General features: G+C 52.6%; 1 protein-coding gene across 2 annotated transcripts; it reads right to left on the reverse strand.

Annotated features, from left to right (window-relative positions):
- Positions 1 to 242: 242 nt before the first annotated feature.
- Positions 243 to 20,781, reverse strand: MEOX1 (mesenchyme homeobox 1). 2 transcript variants are annotated; one of them, XM_047093546.1, is made up of 3 exons: positions 20,268 to 20,781; positions 3,590 to 3,762; positions 243 to 2,067 (listed from the first exon to the last, which is right to left on the reverse strand). In XM_047093546.1, the coding sequence occupies exons 1-3, from the start codon at positions 20,734 to 20,736 to the stop codon at positions 1,945 to 1,947; spliced, it is 765 nt and encodes a 254-aa protein (XP_046949502.1). In that variant the 5' UTR covers positions 20,737 to 20,781; the 3' UTR covers positions 243 to 1,944. The 2 variants fall into 2 exon arrangements, with proteins under 2 accessions (XP_046949502.1, XP_046949503.1); XM_047093547.1 differs by lacking the exon at positions 3,590 to 3,762.
- Positions 20,782 to 22,275: the final 1,494 nt, after the last annotated feature.

Here is a 22,275-nt window from a genome sequence, read left to right on the forward strand (position 1 = left end):
TTGATCTCGGCTCAGGTCGTGATCCCTCGGTGCATGCGCTGACGGTGCAGAGCCTGCTTGGGATTCTCTCCCTCCTCTCTCTCTGTCTCTCACCCACTCACGCTCTCCCCCTCTCTCTCAAAATAAATAAGTAAATGTTAAAAAAAGTTAGGGGGGCTTAGTGTATGGTCAAGATTCCTTTATTAACAAAAGAACCCATCTTTTGTTTACAGAACTTCAATGATTTTATAAGCCATAGGTTAGGGACACGGACAGCTAAAATTTTACAAGGGGACGTGGAGACGATGTGGTTGCATATGGAAGAACATTCTTTGCTACAACGATCACACTTGCACCCCCACATTTTGAAGACCCTAAAGGGGGCACTTTGATTCTCAGTGATTTCTTTCTTCCCCCTTTTCTTTGTTTCTAGACATTGTCTGGGTGATCCTCACATGGGCATCACAGGGTTGCACACAGAGAGAGCGTGGCTGTGCAAGGAAAAAGGCCCGGGAACGTTGCTTTTTTATTGATTTTATTTCTCCAAGAGTTTTCTTACTAAGTGAATTAACCTTGCACAGTTAACTTGATGTCATCTTAAGAAAATATATGAAATATGCTTTAGAAAAAAATTACACATGCTCTAACCAGCCATCTCATTTGGCGATCATTTTCCCCAGCGTCTGTCCTTGCGGGATGGGGAGGTGGGGTTCTTTTTACATGTGAGTGATTAAATCTACACACAAGAGCTCCAAACTCTTGCTGACCTCCCTCTGCGACACCAGCTGGTGTTGGGAGGCAGCGTACGAGGCAGGCCGAGGTCTCTCTCGAAGGCTCCAGTCGCCCCAGGCTGTTTGGCCATCAGTCCCCGGAGGGTCACCCCCGGAGGGTCACCCCAGAAGATCTGGGCGGTCCACGTACATAAACTTAGCAGCTCCTCCCATAATGACAGCAATTGTGGAACACATCAGAAGGGCTCCGATGTATCCCATGGAGAAAGAGGGATTGTTTTTCTGTCCCTGTTTGCAGACAGCATCCTTTGAAGGCACAGGATACTTCCGCTCCAAGGATCCACATTTCTAGGTCCTCACTCACTGGCCCTAGAGTGATCTCTTCAACCTCAGAACACAGGGGACACTTTCCAGCCCTCGACTCAATAATGTGAGCGTCTGGGTAGGTTTTCAATCCAAAAACTGTGGATTGAAAAGGACTAGCTAGCTGCTCAGCAGTCCCAGCCGCATCCCTGAAGGGACTCTGAAGAAGTGTTGTCCTGGGTCCGGTCTCAGCCACCCAGTCAAGTCAGCGCGAACGGGCTGGTGCGGGGACCGCTTACACCAGCCTGTTTTTCTGACAGTTTTCTGACAGTCATAAACTTGGCCACTCAGACAACAGATTTGGGAGACAAGGACTGAGTTTCTGTCCTCAACCCTCCTCACACTGACTCTCCCTGGGGTTTGGGGGCAACTGAAGGCCCCCAAAGCCTCAGATATGGAACCCAGAAAGGAAGGGTGGTCCAGGGGGTGCTTGTGTCCTAGTCGTTTCCTTTCTTTTGGAACATTGGCTTTCACAGGTCACTAGTTGGTCCCAGGGCTCCTTTCCCAGCAGATCAGGTGGTGTCCAGACCTGGAGAGGAGGTCTGGCTGGTGTAGGAGGAAGGTGGGAGCAGGAGGTGTGGGCAGCAGCCGAGCTGTTCCCCAGATTCGCTCGGGTTCAGTCCAATCAGGCTGCTGTAGGATTCCGCAAGAAATGTGGGAAGCCAAGGGCTTGGGGCAGAGCAAAACTGGATAGAACTTTCTGGGAAACTTCAAGGCTTCCAGGAATGCTGGACAGCTTCAGGTTTAAGAGTCACTGCAAGACGTGGAGAGGTGGCCCTGGGGTGGGTGGGAGAAGGTGAAGGTGGGGTTGGGGTGAGGGTAGTTGGGGAGGGGGCTCAGTCCTCAGTCTTTTGTTCCTCCACGGAGACTCTCACTCTGAGCTTGGAGAGGCGGCAGAGTCCCCATCCTCTGGGTCCTGCCCACTGGGGGAGATAGGCTGACCCCCTTTCACACGTTTCCACTTCATCCTTCGGTTCTGGAACCACACTTTGACCTGGCGGAGGAAGCAAAGGAACCCGGTCACTTCAAGGCAGGTGCCACTACCTCCCCGTATGGATGGTCGAGCCAGCAGGTCGTAGTTCCAGGGACCCCAACTTGAACCTCTGCTTGCCCTGCCCCACTCCTCCAGAGGCACCAGGAACTGACACGACAGGGAGGACACATCAATCTGTCCCGAGGCCTGTCTTGTGTCTCTTGACAAAGAAAGCCTGACAGTCTGGGGACAGGGTCTAAAAGGCACTCGGCATTGGCCCCACCCCCTTTCACATGCCCCGCCCCTCCTGTGGCAACACGCCTCCTTCCGGCTTCTGTTACCCAAGGGTCTGGGAGCAGAGGATTACCACCGTCCCCAGGCACATTTAGGAAGCACTAGTCAGTTTAGATAGCTCCGGGCTGCTTACTCCCTCAGCTGAGTTTCAGCACTGCCTGCAGGGTGTGGTTACGACCCTGTTTTACAGATGGAGACCTGGAGAGGTTAGGAGACACATCCCAGAGGTCACAGGGCTAGAAGGTGGTAGAGACAGGACCTGATCTTAGTTTTCTAAACCTAGCACTCCAGCAGAGCCCTTCATCAACTGAAAGTTGCTATCAAATATTATTATTATAAGACTTTACGCCATGTTAGAGTACAGGTGTGGCTGGAATGCTCTGAGGGAAAGCCCGGAATGAAAGGCCTAGGAAGTTTTTTTTAGGGTGTGCCCAGGAACCAGCTAAAGAACTTATTAGAAATGCAGATTCCTGGCCCCACTTTATTATTACTGCAAAATGGCTCTCCAGCGTTACAAAATCTGCCTTTTATTTTTTTTTTTACTTTTTAAATTTTGTTTAATGTTTATTTATTTTGAGAGAGAGAGAGCGGTTGGGGGAGAGGCAGAGAGAGAGGGAGAGAGAGAGAATCCCAAGCAGACTCCACGCTTTTAGTGCAGAGCCCGACGCATGGCTCAATGCAGCGCTTGGTGTGGGGCTTAATCTCACAAACCATGAGATCGTGACCTGAGCCGAAACCAAGAGTCAGACGCTTAACCGCTTAACCGACAGAGCCACCCAGGTGACCCCTGAGTTGTTAATTTGATTTTTAAAGTAATCTCTGCACCCAACATGGGGCTTGAACTCACGACCCCAAGATCAAGAGTCACATGCTCTTTGGGCTGACCCAGCCAGGCACCCCTTAGAGTGCATTTTAAGCAAGGGCCTAGATGATTTCAATGCACACTTTGGGAATAACCAGATAAGAGGTTCCAGCCCTGACTGCCTGTGAGAACCATCTAGAAGACCTTTGAAAAACTCCGATGTCCCAGACCAATGAAAACAATCTCTAGGGGTGAAGCCCAGACATCAATGTTATTCAGATCTCTGCGGGTAATTCTCAGGTAGAACCACAGTTGAGAACCACTGCACTGGGCAGAGAGGAGAAAAAGGAGAGGTGTGGGGGGACGTGGGGGGATGTGGGGGGGGGGGTGAGAGAGCAGAGGAAAGAAGGGACGGCCGGAGGAGGAGGAGGGGCCCCTGGGCTGCACCTGCCGCTCCGAGAGGTCCAGGTTCACAGCGATCTCGTATCTCCGGAGCCGGGTCAGGTAGTTATGGTGAGCAAACTCGGCCTCAAGCTCCCGAAGCTGCTCCTTGGTGAAGGCTGTCCTCTCCTTTCGAGCCTTGCTGCTGCCATCAGGCTTCCCTCGGCTCTCTGGGTTGTCTGGGGAGAAAGCATCCCAAAGAGGAAGATGTGAGCCGCTGAGGTCTCTCCTCTGTTCCCTTCTATCCTTAAGAGTCAGGACATCCTCACCTTGTCTTTCTTACTTATTTTTTAAAAAAATTTTTAACATTTATCTTTGAGAGATGGAGAAAGAGCGCGAGCAGGAGAGGGGCAGAGAGACAGGGAGACACAGAATCCGAAGCAGGCTCCAGGCTCTCAAACCCACCAAGCATGAGATCATGACCTGAGCCGAAGTCAGACGCTTAACCAACTGAGCCACCCAGGCACCCTGTTTAGTGATTTCTACTATCCAGCCCATCCTCCCCACCCCCAACCGCTTGACTTTAGTAGTGGCCAGAAGCTTGCGGGGCAAGAGGTTCTAAAATAAAGGCCCTCTGCCCTCAGCGGCCTTACCATCACCTGAGAACGATCGGAAATGCATTATCTTCAGGTCTCATCCCAGACCTACTGAATCGGAAAGGCTGGGGGGGGGGGGTAGGGCCCAGCGGCCCCTACCAAGACTTCAAGGTGAATCTGACTTAAGGTCAAGTTTACAAACCACTGCTCTAAGACCTCACTTCTCGAAGGATGCCATGGCGGCTGCAGCAGGGCCAGGAAGTCGGTCAGACTTGCAGGATCTCAGGCCCTACCCACGACCTGCTGAATCAGAATCACATTGTAGCGAGATCCCCAGGGGAGTTGTGCGCACATGTAAATTGAGAAGTGTGCTGCCTTAAGCTTCTTTCCCCCTTTGATACCGGGAGGGGCCAGGTCTGGAAAGTTCCGGGCTCTGAGTTAGACACAGCAGGGCCTCAATCGTAACTGCCAACAGTGGTGGCGGGAGCAAGCCCCTTACACGTGTCAGCCACTTAATCCTCACAATAATTCAGCCAGGTGCGTTCTTGTATTAGCCCCAACGTATGGACCAGAAAACTAAGCACAGAGAAGGTGAGCAAGCTGTGCAAGTTCATCCAGTTCATCCAGCCGGGCAGTGGCAGAGGCCGAACTCAAACCCAGGCAGTTTGACTCACATACTGTTGAAGTAAAATCCTTGTAGGGAGGATTTACAAACTGTAGAGTGCGTACAAATGACAGGGACTATATGTTCTCTCCTGAGCAAGGTGAGAGGTGCGTCTGCCTTCACTTTGGTGGTGGGGCCGGAAGGAGACCCAGACACTGGCACAGGTACCCGCGTGCCACTGTCCCGCGAATGGCTACAGGACCCACTTTGCCTGCAGGGCTCTAAAATTTAGAAGTCTTTTCGTTTCATTGTCCTTTCACAGACCAGGAGGCCTAGGCTCAGAGTCAGGTGCGTTACTGAAAACTGGTCCCCACCTCCTGCCCGGTCCAGGACCGCATCCCTGTGTGTGTGTGTGTGTGTGTGTGTCGGGCGGGTGTGTCGGGGAGGGCTTTTAGGCAGGGTGGGGGAGGGCAGGGAAGCCGTGCACACTCCCCACCAAGCAGCTACATTGCGAACAGGTGGGGAGGTGGAGACCCCTCGTCAACCCCGTTCCATTCTGGAACTTCGGCCTTGGATGTCGTTCCCCGCAGTTCCTTCTCTTGCTTTCCATCAGTCCGTGTTTCGGGTTCCAGTCCCTCCACCCCCGCGTCCCGGTCCCGCCGCCCAGAAGCCAGGGAGAGGGGTCGGGGCAGGGGCTCCCGACGCGGTGGGGGGCGCACCGTGAAAGCGATCCGGGCGCCCCTGCGGGAACAGAGAAGACGGAGGAGCGCACCACCCCCCCCCCCCACCGCCCCCACCAGGATCTCCCTGGCGCTTGGTCGCCTGCAGGACGCGCCCAGGGGGCAGGAAGCCGTTGTACTGACTGTCCCGTGGGTTCTGGAGAAGGCTGGCCCAGACCCCTCCGGAAGCGGGAACGTGGGCGGGGGGGGGGGGTGGTGGGGAAGGACGCGCAGCCCCGGGGACCGGGTATCCCAGGCAGTCCGAAGGAAGGCCTTGGCAGCCTCCGGCCGTGGGTGGCGGGGGGGGGGGGGGGGGGGGGGGACAGCCTTTCCGGAGCACATCCTGGCCGGCCTTTTCCCATCCCCGCCTGACCCTCAGCTCACAGTGGTTCCCAGCTCTTCCCTGTCACAATGAGTGAGTGTAAAACCAGCCGCCGACTCACGCGCCAAGGTTGAGTCCTTGGTCTCCTTGCTGGGGCCTTTGAGGAAGTCACTTAACCTCTCTGGGCTTCAGTTGCCTCCTCCAGAAATAAAGCACCTACCTCCCAGGGTTATTGGAAAGCCTGGACCAGCTCCTGTGTGTGGAAACTGCTTTGGAGACTTTAAAGTGCATGACAAAGAAAAAAGTATTTCCAATTCTTCGGCTCCCCGAGATGCCATCTGAGGGGCTGTGGTTTCTTGAAGGCCTCTGTGTCCTCAGATGCATTTAATCCGTTCCACAAAACACCCCCAGGAGTATTATTGTCCCCTTTAGCACTGTCGTGTGAAATTTGTGAAAATTTGATTAACAGGGTTCTCTTTCTCCCCGCCAGGAACTGCTTTTTCCCACATGCTCCCGTACCTGGCGCAGGATTCGCTAAACATTTGCTAAATCCTACTCAGTGTACTGAGGAGGAAGCGGCCTCGGAGAGGCCCAGGCACTTGCCCAGTGTGCCCAGCAGTGTTTGGGGGAGGGGAGGGAGGGAGTGCAGAACCGAGACTGGGACCCAGATCCCTTTGACTAGAGGTGTGGTGGTCAACGCTGGCCTCAGTCTTCCATCATCCATCTGGCACGGCTTGATCTGGACTCGCAGCTCCGCCTGTGTCCACATCCAGGGCTCCTGGAGGCCGTGTCCCGGACGGAGGCCCACACCTACACTCCCCTTCCTCTGGGCCCGCACAGGTGCGCCCGGGTTCCTATGGAATCCCCAGAAAACAGCCCCTGCCCCCGCCCCTGCCCAGTCCTGCACATAATCCTCCCAGGAGACCCAAGAGAGAGGAGGGGAGGTAGGGAGAGGACCCCTCTGTGTTGGTTTTGGACTGGTTCTTGGACCTCTCTCTGCCCACCTCCCCTCTCCTCTTAGTGTCCTGATTTAGGCACTGGGCCTCAGCCTGGGAAACAGTAATGGGGCAGAGAAGCCGGAGCTGGGGAGTGAGCGAGCCATTCCGTGAATGGGGAAGAAGACCTTTCATCACTGTTAGAAATGACAGAAGGGCCTGAAGTCCGGGGGGCAGAAGTGGAAGTTCTGCTTTGTTCACCATTTTCATCAAGATCGTAAAAGGAGGATGAGGACAAACCCTGAGCCATTTCTGGCTCGGGGTGTTCGGTCTGCCAGCTCCCGTGCACAGTTCACATGCACACTGCCCTCAGGATAGTTTGACCCCAGGCGAGTACACCTTTGTTGGGGGGCCTCCTTCCCACCCTGGGCCTCAGTTTCCCCATGCGTAGGAGCATGGGCCTGGGCTGGGTCTTCGCGCCCCTGAGGAGCTGGTGTCAGGGTCCTTCCCCAGTATGCAGCCTGGCATCCCCTTCTTGTCTCCCTACTCTCTCTTCTGTTGAGAACCCCTGGCCTTGAACTTGAGGCCCCTCCAGTTTCAAATATTCTTGTCCAGGCCCCTAGTTCATCTCTTCAGTCAGATCCGAGGTCATGCTCTCTGCTCTGTTCCAAGGCCATCCTTGGTCTTCCCAAGGTCCTCAGCCCAAAGGTCAGGGCCGTGCCAGGGAACCTCTACCTCCCTCTGGTGTGCAAAGCTCCCCTCCCGGAGCTGAATGGGAGATTCAGATTCTCTCCTTGGAGAATCTGGGCCTTAGCAGGCTCTGAAGAAGAGCTCTCTGACCTGGGGCAACTCTCTGAAGTTCTCTGAACTGCCTTCCTTTGCGAAACAAGCATATCTACATCCACGGGCGATCAGCAGGGGTAAAATGCCACGGGTAACGCGTGTTAACCCCGAGCACGGCGCTGGGTGTGCCGTGAGGCTCCGTCTGAAAGAACCACGAGAAGAGAAGAGGTTCTCCCAGAGACGAAATTGCAGACGTGAGTCACGGTGGAGGTTAGAGATGAGACTTGTCAAGGTACCCCGTCTCCAGAGCTGTGTGGAAGCGATGCCTTTTTAACGTCTGGCCTTTTAGCTGTTTTCCCTTCTCCACTGTGTCTCTGCATCTCTGCTTGGATCTGTGTCTCTGGCCCCTATTGTGTCAGCCTTGCGGTGGGGGTGGGGGTGGGGGGGGTGGCAGGAGGGGAAGTGAATGATTCCAGGCACAGTAACTAAAGCATCGATCAGAATCACACCCCAGCCGTCCTGGTCCTGCTTCTCTTTCCAGGGGAGGGGTGCCTTTTCCAGGACTGCAGAGGGATGGGCTGGTGCTCCGCCGGCCTGCCTCTGTGGCTCAGGAGGAGCGGCCCGCCCTGCCCGGCCCCTGCACCACCCTCCCAGCCAGCCAGTGGGGCCACGATGGAACGGTCGTGCCCGGAGAAATGCAAACAGGATGTATGTGTGATTGCGGTTTCCACCGTGAGCCTTTCCACCATCCAGGGTAAATTATTTCATAAATAGCTGTCAGTTTTGGCAGGCCTTCCTAAAGTTAGCAGACAGCTTTATCGGAGCTACAAGGAAGTTCAGACAGACGCTGGGGAACATGCCTTTTTGGAGGCCTGTATCCCTACTCCCCAGTTGTCATGGCCATTTTCCATAAATTTCTGTCCAAGACGATAGAAAGCCACAGGCTGTGCATTCAAATAACAACTTTGCCGTCGACAATGGGTCTCTTTTCCCCAGAGATAAACATCTTTGGGGCTTTCACATTTACTGCAGAATCATAGAACAGTAGCACTCACTGGAAGAGGCTTAGAGCTATCTCCAGTCACCTTTCCATTTGCAGGGGAGCCTAGAGTAGGTGAGAGAGGGCCTAAGACACAGCTAGTTAGCGGCAGGGCTAGACCTCAAACCCAGATTCCCTCGACAGGAAGCTCTTCCACATCTTGGGCTGCTTCCTGTCGTGTCCTCTTAATTATTCTGTAGGGCGGGTAAGATACACACCAGCCCATTGAACAGATGAAGAAATGAAGACCCAGAGACTGAAAGGCTTGGTGGAATTGCCCCGGTACCAGTCTGGGGCTACGGCCAATATGTCGCATTGTGCAGGGGGGACGGTGAGCACAGAGGCTGTGCTCACTCCAGGGACATGTCCGTTGTGCGTCCGTGTCTGATTCCCTGGGACTCCCCAGGGAGGAGAAAGGGAGGAGACACCTGGGGCATGCTGTCAGCAGGTGAAACCTTGGCAAACCCTCTGAAAATGGCAAATGTGGCTTCCTGGGCTGTCACAGTGCGGGCCTTTGACGTCCTTGTTAGTTCTGATACTTTTCAACTTCGGGAGGAGTCAAAGTGCATCAAAGTAGACAGGACCCAGATAGAGCCAGCCCAAGACGAGTTGCACTTTTGTGTCCCAGGACGTCCTTGGCTTCCTGGGATTGGCCTGCCTGTCTCACTGGGCCCCCATGAGCTCCACCCCCTTCAGGTCCGGGCCCTTTCCCTCTCCTATGGGTGCCCCAAAAGACATGGGGAGGGTTCGCAGCCTCTTTGAGGAGCCCAGGAGTAGGTGGGGGGAATTCAAAGTATGTTTCCTGGGAGAGAAGCAGATTGTTCTGGAATGGAAATGCTTGGTACTATAGTCCTTGCTGAAGGACCCAGGTGGGGTGGGGCAGTGGGGGTGTGCGGTGGTGAGGGAGAGGGGAATCGACCGGCGATGAGATGGAGTGTAGATGGCCGTGGAATAAGGGAGCACAGAGGTGAAGGGGAAGGGGGGCCGTGGAAATGAGGGCCGAGAGCAGCAGCAAGCCTCTGAGATGGGCGGGGGGGAGGCACGGGCAGCTCTGGGTTTTGTTTGTGTTTATAAGTTCCAGATGTCGCCCTCAGCTGTCACCAAAGGAAGTGTGGGCTTCAGGACCAGACCCCACTGCTCACACTGTTCCTCCACCACTGTGTTCAAGGAACACAGGGACACCATGAAATAGAAAAGGCTGGGGAGGGGGCGGGGGAGGAATCCTGGCCAGAGGCCAGGGAAGCCCAGCTCAGGGGGCAGAAAGGGCACTGGGGGACAGGCGCTGCTTCAGGGGGGTCGGCAGGGGCAGGAAGAACTGTTTTGCTTCTGGAATCGTCCCCGCCCCCCTGGGCCCAGATGTCCTGACTTATTCAAGCCAGAGAAATAGATGAGTAGGGCGGGACTCCTGAGCCCCCGCCCTGGCAGGACGGTGGGCAGGCCTGAGTTTGCTCCTCGCTGACCTTCTTACAGCCCATGAGCTCTTCGGACCCTTTTGTGTTAGATGCTGGTCAGAATTGTGCTGCCTTGGTGGATACTGACTTTCTGCAGAACTTCCAGACCGTATCTGGCTGGGGCCCGAGGGGACTCAGGCACAGGGTTTGTGCTGATGCCTCTGAGTTCAGACAATGGTCAAGGCCTCGAGTCCTGATGTGGGCCCTGATCTCTGCCTGACTGTGGGGGGCAGAAGCTCTCACCAGGCGGGATGTGGAGTACCTGTCTCTCCTTCCACACTGGCCTCTCTGGCTCCTAAGGCTTCTTCCTTGCTGGGGGTGGGGGGGGGTGGGGGGGGGTGTCTGGAGTTGGAGTTGGAATGAGGGGGGCTGCAGCCGTTGCGTGCCCCTCAAGCCACACCCTGCCCAGCACTGCAGTGACCCTGGACCAACGAGCCCTCAGAGACAAGGCAGAGCCAGCTGGTGGCGGGCTTCAAAGGCTCCCTCTGACCTCGGGTCCCTGCCTTGCCAGGTTTTGAGCACAGGTGACCTGGGATGCAGCCAGGGTCGGGGAAGACTTTGAAAAGAGAAGGGTTGCTCATTTGTGGGCTTGGAAACAATGGATTGAAGGGTTACCAAGTGCTGGCTGTGTCTTTACATCTCCGATCTCATCTTGTCCCACGGCAACCTTGCGAGGTAGACCCGTGATCCTCATTTTTCAGAGGAGGCTGGGACTCAGTGGGGTGTAGCACTCGCCGGAGCTCACACAGACGGGAAGCTGTGGATCTGGGACTGCGTCCAGCTCTGCCCTGTTAGTGCACTTAACATTAGCCCCCGAGCCCCTCCCCCCACCCTCTTTACTAGGCTGCAGCCCAGCACGGAGGGTGGGCACGGATGTGACATCACCCGGTGTGGTACTCTGCGACCCAAGTGACACTGAGGTTGTCCGTTCATTTCATTATCACCTCATTTCCTTCTTCCTGTGTCAAACAGCCCACTTCTTCAAAGATTCATTCGTGGGGCACCTGGGTGGCTCAGTCGGTCGAGTCCAACTCTCGGTTTCGGCTCAGGTCATGATCTCACGGTTTTGTGAGTTCAAGCCCTGTGTCAGGCTCACGGCGCAGAGCCTGCTTGGGATTCTCTCTTTCCCTCTCTCTCTCTCTCTCTCTGTCTCTCACTCTGCCCCTCCTCAACACGTGCTGTCTCTTTCAAGATAAATAAATAAACCTTAAAATAAATACAAAGATTCATTCCTAAAAGTGTCTTTCCTTGGAGGTGTAAGATAAGAATGTAAGGATCTTTTTGTAGCCAGAAACAATGCTCTGAGTGGAAAAGCTCTAGTGGCCAACGGGACCCGGGGCTAGGAAAGTTCTGAGGTCATGCACCCCTGAGATGCTGCTCTCACTTAACTGGAGCCTTGGTGCCACAGCTAGAACCTTGCCCTTGTTCTTATACCTCCTGTTTATGGGCTGAATTGCCCCCTCCTCCCCCATATGTTGAAGTCCTAACTCCCAGGACCTCAAAATGGGACTGTATTTGGAGATAGTGTCTTCAAAGAGATGATTAAGTTAAAATGAAGCCATTAGGGTGGACCCTGATCCAATCCGACTGGTGTCTTTGTAAGTAGAGGAGATTAGGACACAGAGAGAGACACCAAGGATGCCCACACACAGAGAAAAGACCACGTGAAACCATGGCAGAAAGACGGCCATTTGTAAGCCAAGCAAAGAAGCCTCCAGAGAAAACAATCCTGCTGCCATTTTGATCTTGGGCTTCTAGTCTCCAGAGCTATGAGAAAATAAGCGTCTGCTGTGTAAGCCGACCAGCGTATGGTGATTTGTTACGGCAACCCGGGCAGACTGAGATGCCCCTAAATCCCCGGAGCCAGCGTTCGCCTCTGAGGAGAGGGACCAAGGCCATGAGGGGTGCTTGGCAAGGCTGATGCCAGTCCACAGGAGACTTCTCTGCAAATTAGAAAAGGTGCCCTTTCCTCTAGACCTGAAACACAGCCACACATCTGTATGACAGCTGGGCCCTCCAGCTGCCCAGCCTTCGCAGCCCCCCTAACTGTCCTAGTGGAGTGAGTGAGTCCACCATATTTTTCTGCCACAGAAGCTCTACTTGCTTCCCAGCCTTGGTGGCCCCGGTACTTGGGAGCTGACCTGAGTACCTTGTGGGGCACTCCTGCAGAGAAGTGGCCGGCCCAGTGGCTGTTCGTTGTGTCTTTCTGACCCCAGCACTAGCCCTGACCCTGGGCTGGTTTTATGATTGAAGTCCGGCTGTCTGCACACCCTTTCCTGAGCGAGACTGTAAAAGTCCTGATGAATTGTACAGGAGTTCATCACACATGGTGGAAACCCCTGGGGCCAGGTGGCACAGCCACTCTCAGAGAGAAGGTGAGAAAAATGAATGGAGGGAGGGAGGGATGGATGGATGGATGCCAGGCTGTAACAGAGGCTATTGACCAGACATCAAATGAGCTCCTCCCGTGGTAAATGTTCTAGTCGGTGCTAGGGAGACTGCATAGGGAAACCAGTTATCGTTCTGGCCCTCCAGACACCTCAGTTTTAGGGAGAAGGGAGCCATATGCTGTAGCTCTGGATGAAAGGCAAACTGGGTTTGATGCAGAAATGGAGGTACAAAGGAGGCATGTTCTGTGTCTTGGGAGAGGGAGGTCAGGAAAGGATCTTTGGACACCCACCAAACTAGAAACAGCAGGGGATTGTCTCAATATAATAAAGGCCGTATATGAAAATCCCGCAGCCAACATCATACTCAATTGTGAAGCAAAAACAAAACAACAGCAACAACAAAAACCAACGTACAATGAAAGAAATAAAATGCATGTATTTTGGAAAGGAAGAAGTAAAAATGATCTCTGTTGACGCATGACACGATCTTGTAGGTGGAAACCCCGAAAGATTCCATAAAGAAAACCTCTCGGAACTAACGAACGAATTCAGCAGAGTTGCAGGATACAACATCAACACACAAAGATCAGCTGTGTTTCTATCCACTACCAGTGAACAATCTTGAAAGGGATATTAAGGAAACAATTTACATTGACAATGGCCTCACTTACCCAGTCCCTAGCAAAATCCCAACGGCATTTTTTGCAAAGATGGAAAAAAAAAATCATCCTAAAATTCATGTGGAATCTCAAAGGACCCTGAGCAGCCACAACAATCTTGAGAAAGTGAAACAGAGGGAGGCCTCACAACTTTCTGATTTTTAAAACCTATTACAAATCGGCAGTAATCACAACAGTATGGCACTGGCATAAAGTCAGACGTGTAGAACGATGGAACAGAATACTTATGACGTCAGCCCTCACATATATGGGCAGATGAGCTTCAACAAGGGTGCTAAGGCTACACGGTAGGGAAAGGATGACCTTCCATAAATGATGTGGGGGAAACTGGATATCTACATGCAAAAGAATGAAGTTGGACCCTTACTTAACTCACAGCATATTAAAAAATTAACTCAAAATAGTTTAAAGACCTAAACATGAGATTTAAAACTGTGAAGCCTCTGGAAGAAAACACGGGGAAAAATCTTCATGACATTAGGTTTGGCAGTGATTTCTTGAATATAGCACTAGAGGCACAGGCAACAAAAGCAAATATAGAGAAATGAGACTACGTCACACTTAAAAATGTCTATGCAGCGGAGGGAGCCATCAACAGAATGTAAAGGCAAGCTACAGAGCGGGAGAAAATATTTGCGAACCATAGATAAGGGATTAATATCCAGAATATATAAAGAACTCCTACAAGTCAGCAGCAAAAGGCAGGCAATTCAACTAATAAATGGGCAAAGGACTTGAATAGACATTTCTCCAAAGAAGATCTACAACGGGCCGACAAGCATATGCAAAGAGGTTCAACATCACCAAGCATTAGGGAAATGCACATCAAAACCACGATGAGTTATCGTCTCATGTCTGTTAGGAAGGCTACTGTCAAACAAACCAAAACCAACCAACCAACCAACAAACAAAACAGAAAAGAACAAGTGTTGGTGAGGTTGTGGAAAAAATCAAAACTCTTGTGGGGCGCCTGGGTGGCTCAGTCGGTTGAGCCGCCGACTTCGGCTCAGGTCATGATCTCGCGGTCCGTGAGTTCGAGCCCCGCGTCGGGCTCTGTGCTGACAGCTCGGAGCCTGGAGCCTGTTTCGGATTCTGTGTCTCCCTCTCTCTCTGCCCCTCCCCTGTTCATGCTCTGTCTCTCTCTGTCTCAAAAATAAATAAACATAAAAAAAAAAAACTCTTGTGCACTGTTGGTGGGATTGGAAAATGGTGCAGTGGCTATGGAAAAGGGTATGGAGGTTCCTCAAAAAATTAAACATGGAATTACCGTGGGATCCGGCAATTCCACTTTGAGGTATGTATCCCAAAGAATTCAAAGGCAGAATCTTAAAGAGATATTTGCATACCAGTGTTCATTGTGGAATTATTCATAATGGCCAACTTGGAAGCAACCCAAGTGTCTGTCCATCAACAGGTGAATGGATATAGCCAAGGTGGTATATACATACAATGGGATATTATTCAGCCTTAACAAAGAAGGAAAGCCTGTTATCTGCTGCAACACGGATGAAGCTGGAGGACATCGTGCTAAGTAAAATAAGTCAGTCACAGAGAGACAAATACTGCGTGACTTCACTCACACGAAATATCAAAAGTAGTCTAACTCTTTTTTTTAGATCAGCCTTTAATAACGCTTGGTATTAAAAGGCCAAGTGAAATGGGTTTAACTTTGGCCTAAACTAACTCCGTGTTCTGTTCGGATTTACTCTTCATCCAATATAATGGTACAGCCCCACCTCAGCCCACCCCCTGGCCACCCCCTCCTCCCGCCCCCACACCTTGAGGCACGGAAACAGAAAGTCGAATGCTATTTGTCAGGCCCGGGGAGAAGGAAAAGGAGAGAGTTGTTTTTCAATGGATTTAGGATGTCGGTGTTGTGAGATGAAAAAGTTCTAGAGATTTGTTGCAGGACAATGTGTATAGATTTAACACTACTGGGCGGTACACTTAAAAATGATCACGATTTGGGGCGCCTGGCTGGCTCAGTCAGAGGAGCATGTGACTCTTGATCCCGGGGTTGTGAGTTCGAGCCCCACATGGGGTGTAGGGATTGCTTAAATAAATAAAACTTAAAAAAATATTTTAAAAAATGGTCACGATGGTAGGGGTGCCTGGGTGGCTCAGTTGGTTAAGCGTCCGACTTCGGCTCAGGTCACGATCTCACCATTCGTGGGTTTGAGCCCCATGTCAGACTCTGCTGATAGCTCAGAGCCTGGAGCCTGCTTCTAATCGTGTGTGTGTGTGTGTGTGTGTGTGTGTGTGTGTGTCTGCCCCTCCCCTGCTCTCACTCTGTCTCTCTCTCTCTCAAAAATAAATATTTAAGAAAAATGATCACGATGGTAAGTTTTATTTATGTGTGTGTTTTTTTTTTCATAGTATGTATGTATGTATTTTTTTTTCAAAGATTTTATTTTTAGGTAATCTCCATACTCAATGTGGGGCTCAAACTCACACCTCTGCGATCAAGAGTCACATGCTCTACCAACTGAGCCAGCCAGGTGCCCCTGATCATAATTTTTAAAGTGGAGATTTCAAATACAAGACGTCCCATGGTAAGAAATCTCAGGAGAGCTCCTCTGTGCCATTATAAGCTATATATTTAGAAAATCAGCACAGGTTCTAGTGGAAACTAAAAGCTGCAACTTCTCAGCAACGGCTTCCACTGAAATGATGCTAGGTACAAGGGGAACCGTAGCTTTTAAAAAAGAGAGGAGGGGCGCCTGGGTGGCGCAGTCGGTTAAGCGTCCGACTTCAGCTCAGGTCACGATCTCACGGTCCGTGAGTTCGAGCCCCGCGTCGGGCTCTGGGCTGATGGCTCAGAGCCTGGAGCCTGTTTCCGATTCTGTGTCTCCCTCTCTCTCTGCCCCTCCCCCGTTCATGCTCTGTCTCTCTCTGTCCCAAAAATAAATAAACGTTGGGGAAAAAAAGAAAAAGAGAGGAAAGATTCTTCGAGGCGGTGATTTTCGAGCTGGATGTTAACATCAGAAGGGTTTCAACAGGCAGAGGAGTGGGAGACGGGGAGGATGCTTGAAGCAAGGGAAAGTTCTTCGGCAAATGAGGTTGGGAGGAGAAAAAGGGGGGTGCGTTTGCAGGGCAAGTGAATTCATGTGGCTGGAGGCAGTAAGGAGACAGGACAAAGCGAGTCTGAGGAAGGCAGGGGGAGTACGTGAGAGCACTAGCGAGCAGAGCTGAGCCCCAGCATGGTGGGGGTGGGGGGGGTGGGGGTGGGGGTAGAACCTCTCCCAGGCGGGAGATCGGATTCACCTACAGCCAGGCGGATCACGCGCGACCTTCCCTTGAACCCCGCCAGGAAATCACCGCGAAATCCCTCATTCCCATAAATTAAAGACGACCACGGTAGCAAGACAGATCGACAGATCGAGGGCAAACAACAGTGGCCTCACAGCTGTCCCTGCCAGCAGGGATCTTTAACACCCATGGGCCCTGGGGCTGGGAGTGTTTGCGGTAAGACAACATCACACTGGTCTCCTAAATCAGTTTTGTGCTGTGAACCAACAGAAGGTCTCTGAGTGGGAGCCAGAGACCCCTGCTTTCCTGATCATTTATTTAATCAGCTCCACTTCTAGTGGGGGTGATAGGAGAGCAGCTGGGACTGGCAGAAGGAGAGGGGAGAGCAGAGAACGTTCCTCTTGAAACAAACTTCCAGTAACTTTCTGTTACTGGAGCCGCCTCCGCCGGCCAGTATGGGGCCCTTTCGCCAGGCACGACTCACCCCCCAACCTCTCCAGCAGAACTCTGGGGTCCAAGCTCCTAACTGAGGACAACTGGATTTTGGGACCAGGGATAACTGCAAGATGTTCCCATGTCTTATACCCAAGTTCAGCAATTTCTGAGTCAGTGTATTTGAAATATTCAATTCCGTCGACCCCCTTATGTTCTGAAGGTTGGTTCTGGAAACATGGGCCTAATAACATTCAGAGCGGCTATTTATTGAACTCATGTGCCAGGCACAGTGCTAATCTCAGGGATCAGTGCATTTAACCTTCACAGTGACTCTGTATGGAAGGTGCTTTTGTTATGATACCATTCTGCAGCTGGGGAAACAGAGGCTCAAAGCAATTAAGAAGTTTTCCAAAGTCACGCAACCTGTCTGCCTGCCTCTCGAAGAATTCTGGAAAACATATTTCTTTTTTTTTTTTTATGTTTATTTATTTTTGAGAGAGACAGAGTGTGAGCAGGCAAGGGGCAGAGAGAGACAGAGACACAGAATCTAAAGCAGGCTCCAGGCTCTGAGCTGTCGGCACAGAGCCCCATGCGGGGCGTGAACCCACAAACAGTGAGGTCACGACCTGAGCTGAAGTCGGACGCTCAACCAACTGAGCCACCCAGGCGCCCCATGGAGAACACATTTCTAATCCATGGTTGATTAATCTTCAGAGATAGTTTAGCAAGGGCATGTGAGACACACAGCGCAAAATGCAGGTGGTGTCAAACCCTCAGTAATCAAGAGAAATAATATCTGAATGCAACGTTTTTAAAAAATCAAAGTTAAGGGGCCCCTGGGTGGCTCAGTTGGCTAAGCGTCCGACTTTGGCTCAAGTCATGATCTCGCAGTTCGTGGGTTCGAGCCCCCCGTCGGGCTCTGGGAGCCCGGAGCCCGCAGCCTGCTTTGGATTCTGTGTCTCCCTCTCTCCCCACCCCTCCCCCCCCCGCCCCCGCTTGTGTTCTCTCTCTCAAAAATAAATAAGAATAAATAAATAATTTAAAAACTTAATGTGGAAAAAAAATCCCTGCGGAACAAAATATCAGAATTTTAAACAGAGAATGCAAGCCGTGACTCAGGATCAGTGGAGTGGGATGGGGGTTCTTTCTGGGTTTGTTTCCCGTGAGCTGGATTCCAGATTCCTAGAGCTGGCTGTGAACCTTGCTCACCTGCTTTCCCCTTTCTTCGGGCTCTTAAGAAGCTGATCTTTCCTGCCTCGGCCCCCTCCAGTTCAATTCCAAAGGGAAAGACTCAAGCAACTAGCTGGGCTGTAAAGATTCCCATGCTGAACAGAGAGAGTGGGTCGGGAAGCCTAAGAATGAATGAAACTCAGCTTGCTGTGCCCTGCCCGACTGCTGTTGCCATCGCTGCTGCTCCTGAGGGGACCCGGACGGACGGACGGGGATCCCGGGGCCCATGAGAATCTGCACCGCCCCCCCCCCCCACCAGAGGCTGACCCTGTGAAGAGCTGCAGGGCATTCAGTGGAGGGTGTCCTTGTGCTCTTGGGATGGTCACCTGCTTGGCACGGGAGCTCACTCCCTAATGCAGTGCCACAGGCCACTGGCCCGAAGGAATGATGACACATTTGGGTCTGGCTGAAACACAGAATGATTTTGCCTCAGCCCAGCCCTTTGCCCGTGCCTTCTGGTGCCTCGGCTCCCAGTTCCCTGGAAAGCGGCTGCCCGCCCCTCCCCCTCCCCCTCCCCCGGGTGGCTCAATCGGTTAACCACCGGCTCTCAGGTCATGATCTTGCAGGTTCGTGAGACCCAGCTCCGCGCCAGGCTCCGTGTGCTCTTAGTGCGGAGCCTGTTTGGGATTCTCTCTCTCCCCCTCTCTCTGTCCCTCCCCCCGCTCATGTGCGCTCTCTCTCAAAATAAATAAATAAACTTAAAAAAAAAAAAAAGTGGCTGGATGCATCGGGGGAAGATGTGGGCAGGGGAGGTACCGGGCAGGCGCCACGGAGGGGAGAGCTCTTCAACTGGGCACAGAGCCAAGTCGCTGAGAGTCCCTTGGCGAGGAGAAGCAGAAAGTGCCCCATCTCGGCACATCTCCAGCCAGGGCTAGGAATAGTTCAGGATTTAACCAGCTGGAGATTTAAAGGGCCCTCCTATCAGGCAGCCAGGAGGCCTGTGGTCACTATCATCCATCGTGAGCGTGTTGAGGGGCTTCTTTAAGCACGGAGAGTGAATATTTCCGAATGAGGATTCTGTTTGAAATCTGCTGAAGGGTGCGGGCTTTGGGGTCTGAGGTCTAGGGTTTGAGCTCGGTTGTAGGGTTACCAGATTTGCCCGGGATTGAGGGGTTTCCTGGGATGCTGGATTTTCAATGCTAGCCCCGGAAAAGTCCTGGGCAAATCCAGATTAAGTGGGTCACTATCTAGACTCCATTCTAGCAGGGTTCCCCTCAAACTCTGTCTCTCCTTTTCCACACGTATAGGACAGAGATACTGATCAGACCTGCTTGTACCAACTTCACACACTGGCGGGACCCAAAAGAGCTAACGTGTTTCCTGCAGCATCTCGGACCCCCCCCCCCATCAGAGCACATCCAATGCTAGACAGGCAGCTTCGTCTCCCTCTCAGTTTGAGCCCTTTGGGGTGTGAGACCTTTACATTCATCTCTGCGTCCCCGGCGCCTTGGGCAGTGCATGGCGAAGAGAAGATTCTCTGGAAGTCTGTGCTACATTGAAAGTGCTTCGCAAAGCAAAGCACAGAGTGTTCTTGTTGACTGGGTGGCACTCTCCTCTTCTACCTGCCCCTGTTTAGCCCCGTGAGAAGGTCCTCTAGAGGTTCAGACAGACAGACCCTGCTCCGAGGACGGCTGTGAGGAGGACACAGCGGGCAGTGGGGACAGGAGGCACGGGCACAGCCTTGTTCTTAACACGCTAAGCTGCCCTCTTGGCCCAGGTACGGGCAGGGTGATACCTTGTGGGCAGTATGTCCCCAATCTCGGTACCCCATCTCCTCCTTACCCCTTGCCTCTCCCATCCTGGTCCAGGCCTGCTTCTCTGCCTCTAGTCTCCTGGAGACATAGAGTCCTGGCTCTGCTTGACATCCCAGGGTCCCAGCCTCGTCCTAGCCCTCCGAGCCCCCATCTCAGCTGACTCCTCTGCCGAGCAAACCCTTTGGCTCTGGGACCATTTGGAGCCTGCCGGGGCATGGTGGGGAGAAGCATGAGCTAGAGGCAGCCCGGATTCAGGAAAGCCCCGCTCCAGCCCTTGCCAGCCTGCACTGTCCCACGTATCCTCCCAATCCTTGTGGATCTTATTTCATTCATTCACTTGCTGAAATAATCTTCCCGGGGTCCAGGGGTGCTGGGGGCGCAGAGACAAACCCCATCACCAGAGAATCCTGGACCTCTGAGTAGAAGGAACCCCAAAGGTAACTCCTGCCTTTGCGTAGATGAGACATTATCGTTTGCAATTCCTGGTCAGGACAGCTCGGCTCAGAGAGGGAAAGCAACCAAGCAAAGGAATGTTCAGCTGCTCCTCAGCCACATACCTGAACTCTCCTTTTTCCGTCTGGTGGACTTCTTCTCCGTCTCGTGGGCAGTGCTCCCCAGGACCTCATAGTCCTCGCCTGGGCCTCCCGTGGTGTCCACCAGGCCCGGGCTGCTGGCCCCCACGTCCCTGGAGCCCCCAGCTGGGCCCGGGTTGAGCCTGCGCCGGGCCTCTGAGACAGGGAAGTGCCAGTCGGGGGGCTGCGGGAAAGCGGGGTGCTGTTCAGTGAAGACGCGCTCCTCCCGGGGAAGGCTGTGTGGGGCGGCTGCCAGGCAGGAGGCTGAGAAGTCGGGGTACGCTGCCGTCGCTGTCGCCGGGAAGTCTGGTTTCTGGTGGAAGGAGAACGGTGTTGGCGGGTAGTGGGGCAGCCCCGAGGCCCCACTGCCTTCAGAGTGGGGATTTCGAAGGCAGCCCCAGACCGGGGCCGGGGGGTGGGGGCTCCTCATGCAGCTGCTGGCCATGGGATCCATCTGGGGGTCTGTCGTTGCGCGCCTCAGTCTTTTCAAAGTTTTGATTCTCACGCTTTTTATATTCAAGTTTTGAACGATGCCCAAAAAAAAAAAAAAAAAAAAAAAGATAAATAAATAAATAAATAAGAGGGGAGAACGATCAGCGGAAAATTCACCCCAGGAACCAAAACGAAAACGAAAACTGAAGTCTCTCCTTCAAGTAGGCAGGCATGTGGCCGGCCACGCGTCTGGGTGCGGGCACACCTATGTCAGGCTTCACTCCTGGCCTCCTGCCCCTCCCCGACACGCCAGCCTGCCTAGTGGGGTCCCCTGTACGTGTGTGTGTGTCGCCGATGACACTAAAACATTTTCACTGTGTCAGCCCAGACGCACCAGCTGATGAGCGCTCGTCCTGGAGCCCGCAGCAAATGCCTGCCGAGGGCTGGACCAGGGCTGTGAGGCACACTTTTAAATCCTGCGGTGGGGAGAGAGTGACACATTTCTGAAGTGAAACATGAGAGAGGAGAGGGAGGGGTTAACCAGCACACACACGATCCCCTCCAACCAAAACCCCGAGCAGGCAACTATTAATCATCAGAAACCTTATATGCACATCTAATGGGATTTGCAGATGGAGACTTTTAAAGAAACATTGTCTGTATTGCGTTTTTTTAATTTTAAGGGGAGAGAGCAGTGCGCACACACACACAACTTCTTTAATGTGCCTCCTGTACGCTATGAAGTTATTTTATTGCGCTGTTAACAAAATTCCCCAAGTCTTGGATTTGGAAAAAGCCTGAAGTCAGATCCAGAATCCATCAAGTGCCAAATTCCAGGGAGTGAAGCAGGGAATAAATGCAAGAGACAAGTTTGCTGATTGCATTTGATTTAAAGGCCCTTCTGCTGCTGCTTGCAAAAAGGAAGGTGGATTAAAAGAAATCTTTTTTTTTTTTTTTGCAAGTCTCAGCGGCCCACTAGGGACTGTAGCATAGAGAAAGACACACTCCAGAAAAAAAAATTCTTTCTCTCTGCCCAAAGTGACATTCCCACTTTCTCAGTAACTTAAAAAAACAATCAGATTCTTCCTTCCGTTCTTTAACCCCAACTTACATGCCAATTAGCTACGATCTTCTCTAGGTCGCATGTGGGGGGCGGCGGGGGGGAGGGTTTCAAGTCATTTTTCTCCACAGCAAAGGGAAGGTTTTTAGGGTAAGGTTCTTGACGTTTCTCTAGGCCCCCTAACCTTCACCCACCTGCTTCCCCTACCCCACTCCCAGAGGCCAAGGCTTCTGTGGAATCTAGGGCATGGAAATAGGAATCAGGGAGATTCTCCCTCCCAAAGGGGTTCTCCTTGGCAAACGATCATATGGTCTTTCTGGCTGGTGCCTGTCACAGGACAGCCAACTGCCATTTCAACCGATCAATCGGTCTACTTAATCCCCATGCCCTGCTGGTCTCTTAGGAGGGTTAATATAATTTCTGGGAGGATGACATTCCAAGCACATGGGCCGAGCTCCCCTCCCACCGAATATTTCCACGGCCCAGAGCAGCAGGATCAGG

The sequence above is a fragment of the Lynx rufus genome, unplaced genomic scaffold (genome assembly GCF_022079265.1).
Source record: "Lynx rufus isolate CCGP_SWC_20201006 ecotype Redwood Valley unplaced genomic scaffold, mLynRuf1.p SCAF_34, whole genome shotgun sequence".
NCBI lineage: Eukaryota > Metazoa > Chordata > Mammalia > Carnivora > Felidae > Lynx > Lynx rufus.

Coding starts and splice junctions, on each gene's coding strand:
- MEOX1 (XM_047093546.1), bottom strand. CDS start 20,736: ATGGATCCCATGGCCAGCAGCTGCATGAGGAGCCCCCACCCCCCGGCC. Junction 3,763..20,267: donor ACGGAAAAAGGAGAGTTCAG/GTATGTGGCTGA, acceptor CTTTCTCCCCAG/ACAACCCAGAGAGCCGAGGG. Junction 2,068..3,589: donor TGGACCTCTCGGAGCGGCAG/GTGCAGCCCAGG, acceptor TTCCTCCGCCAG/GTCAAAGTGTGGTTCCAGAA.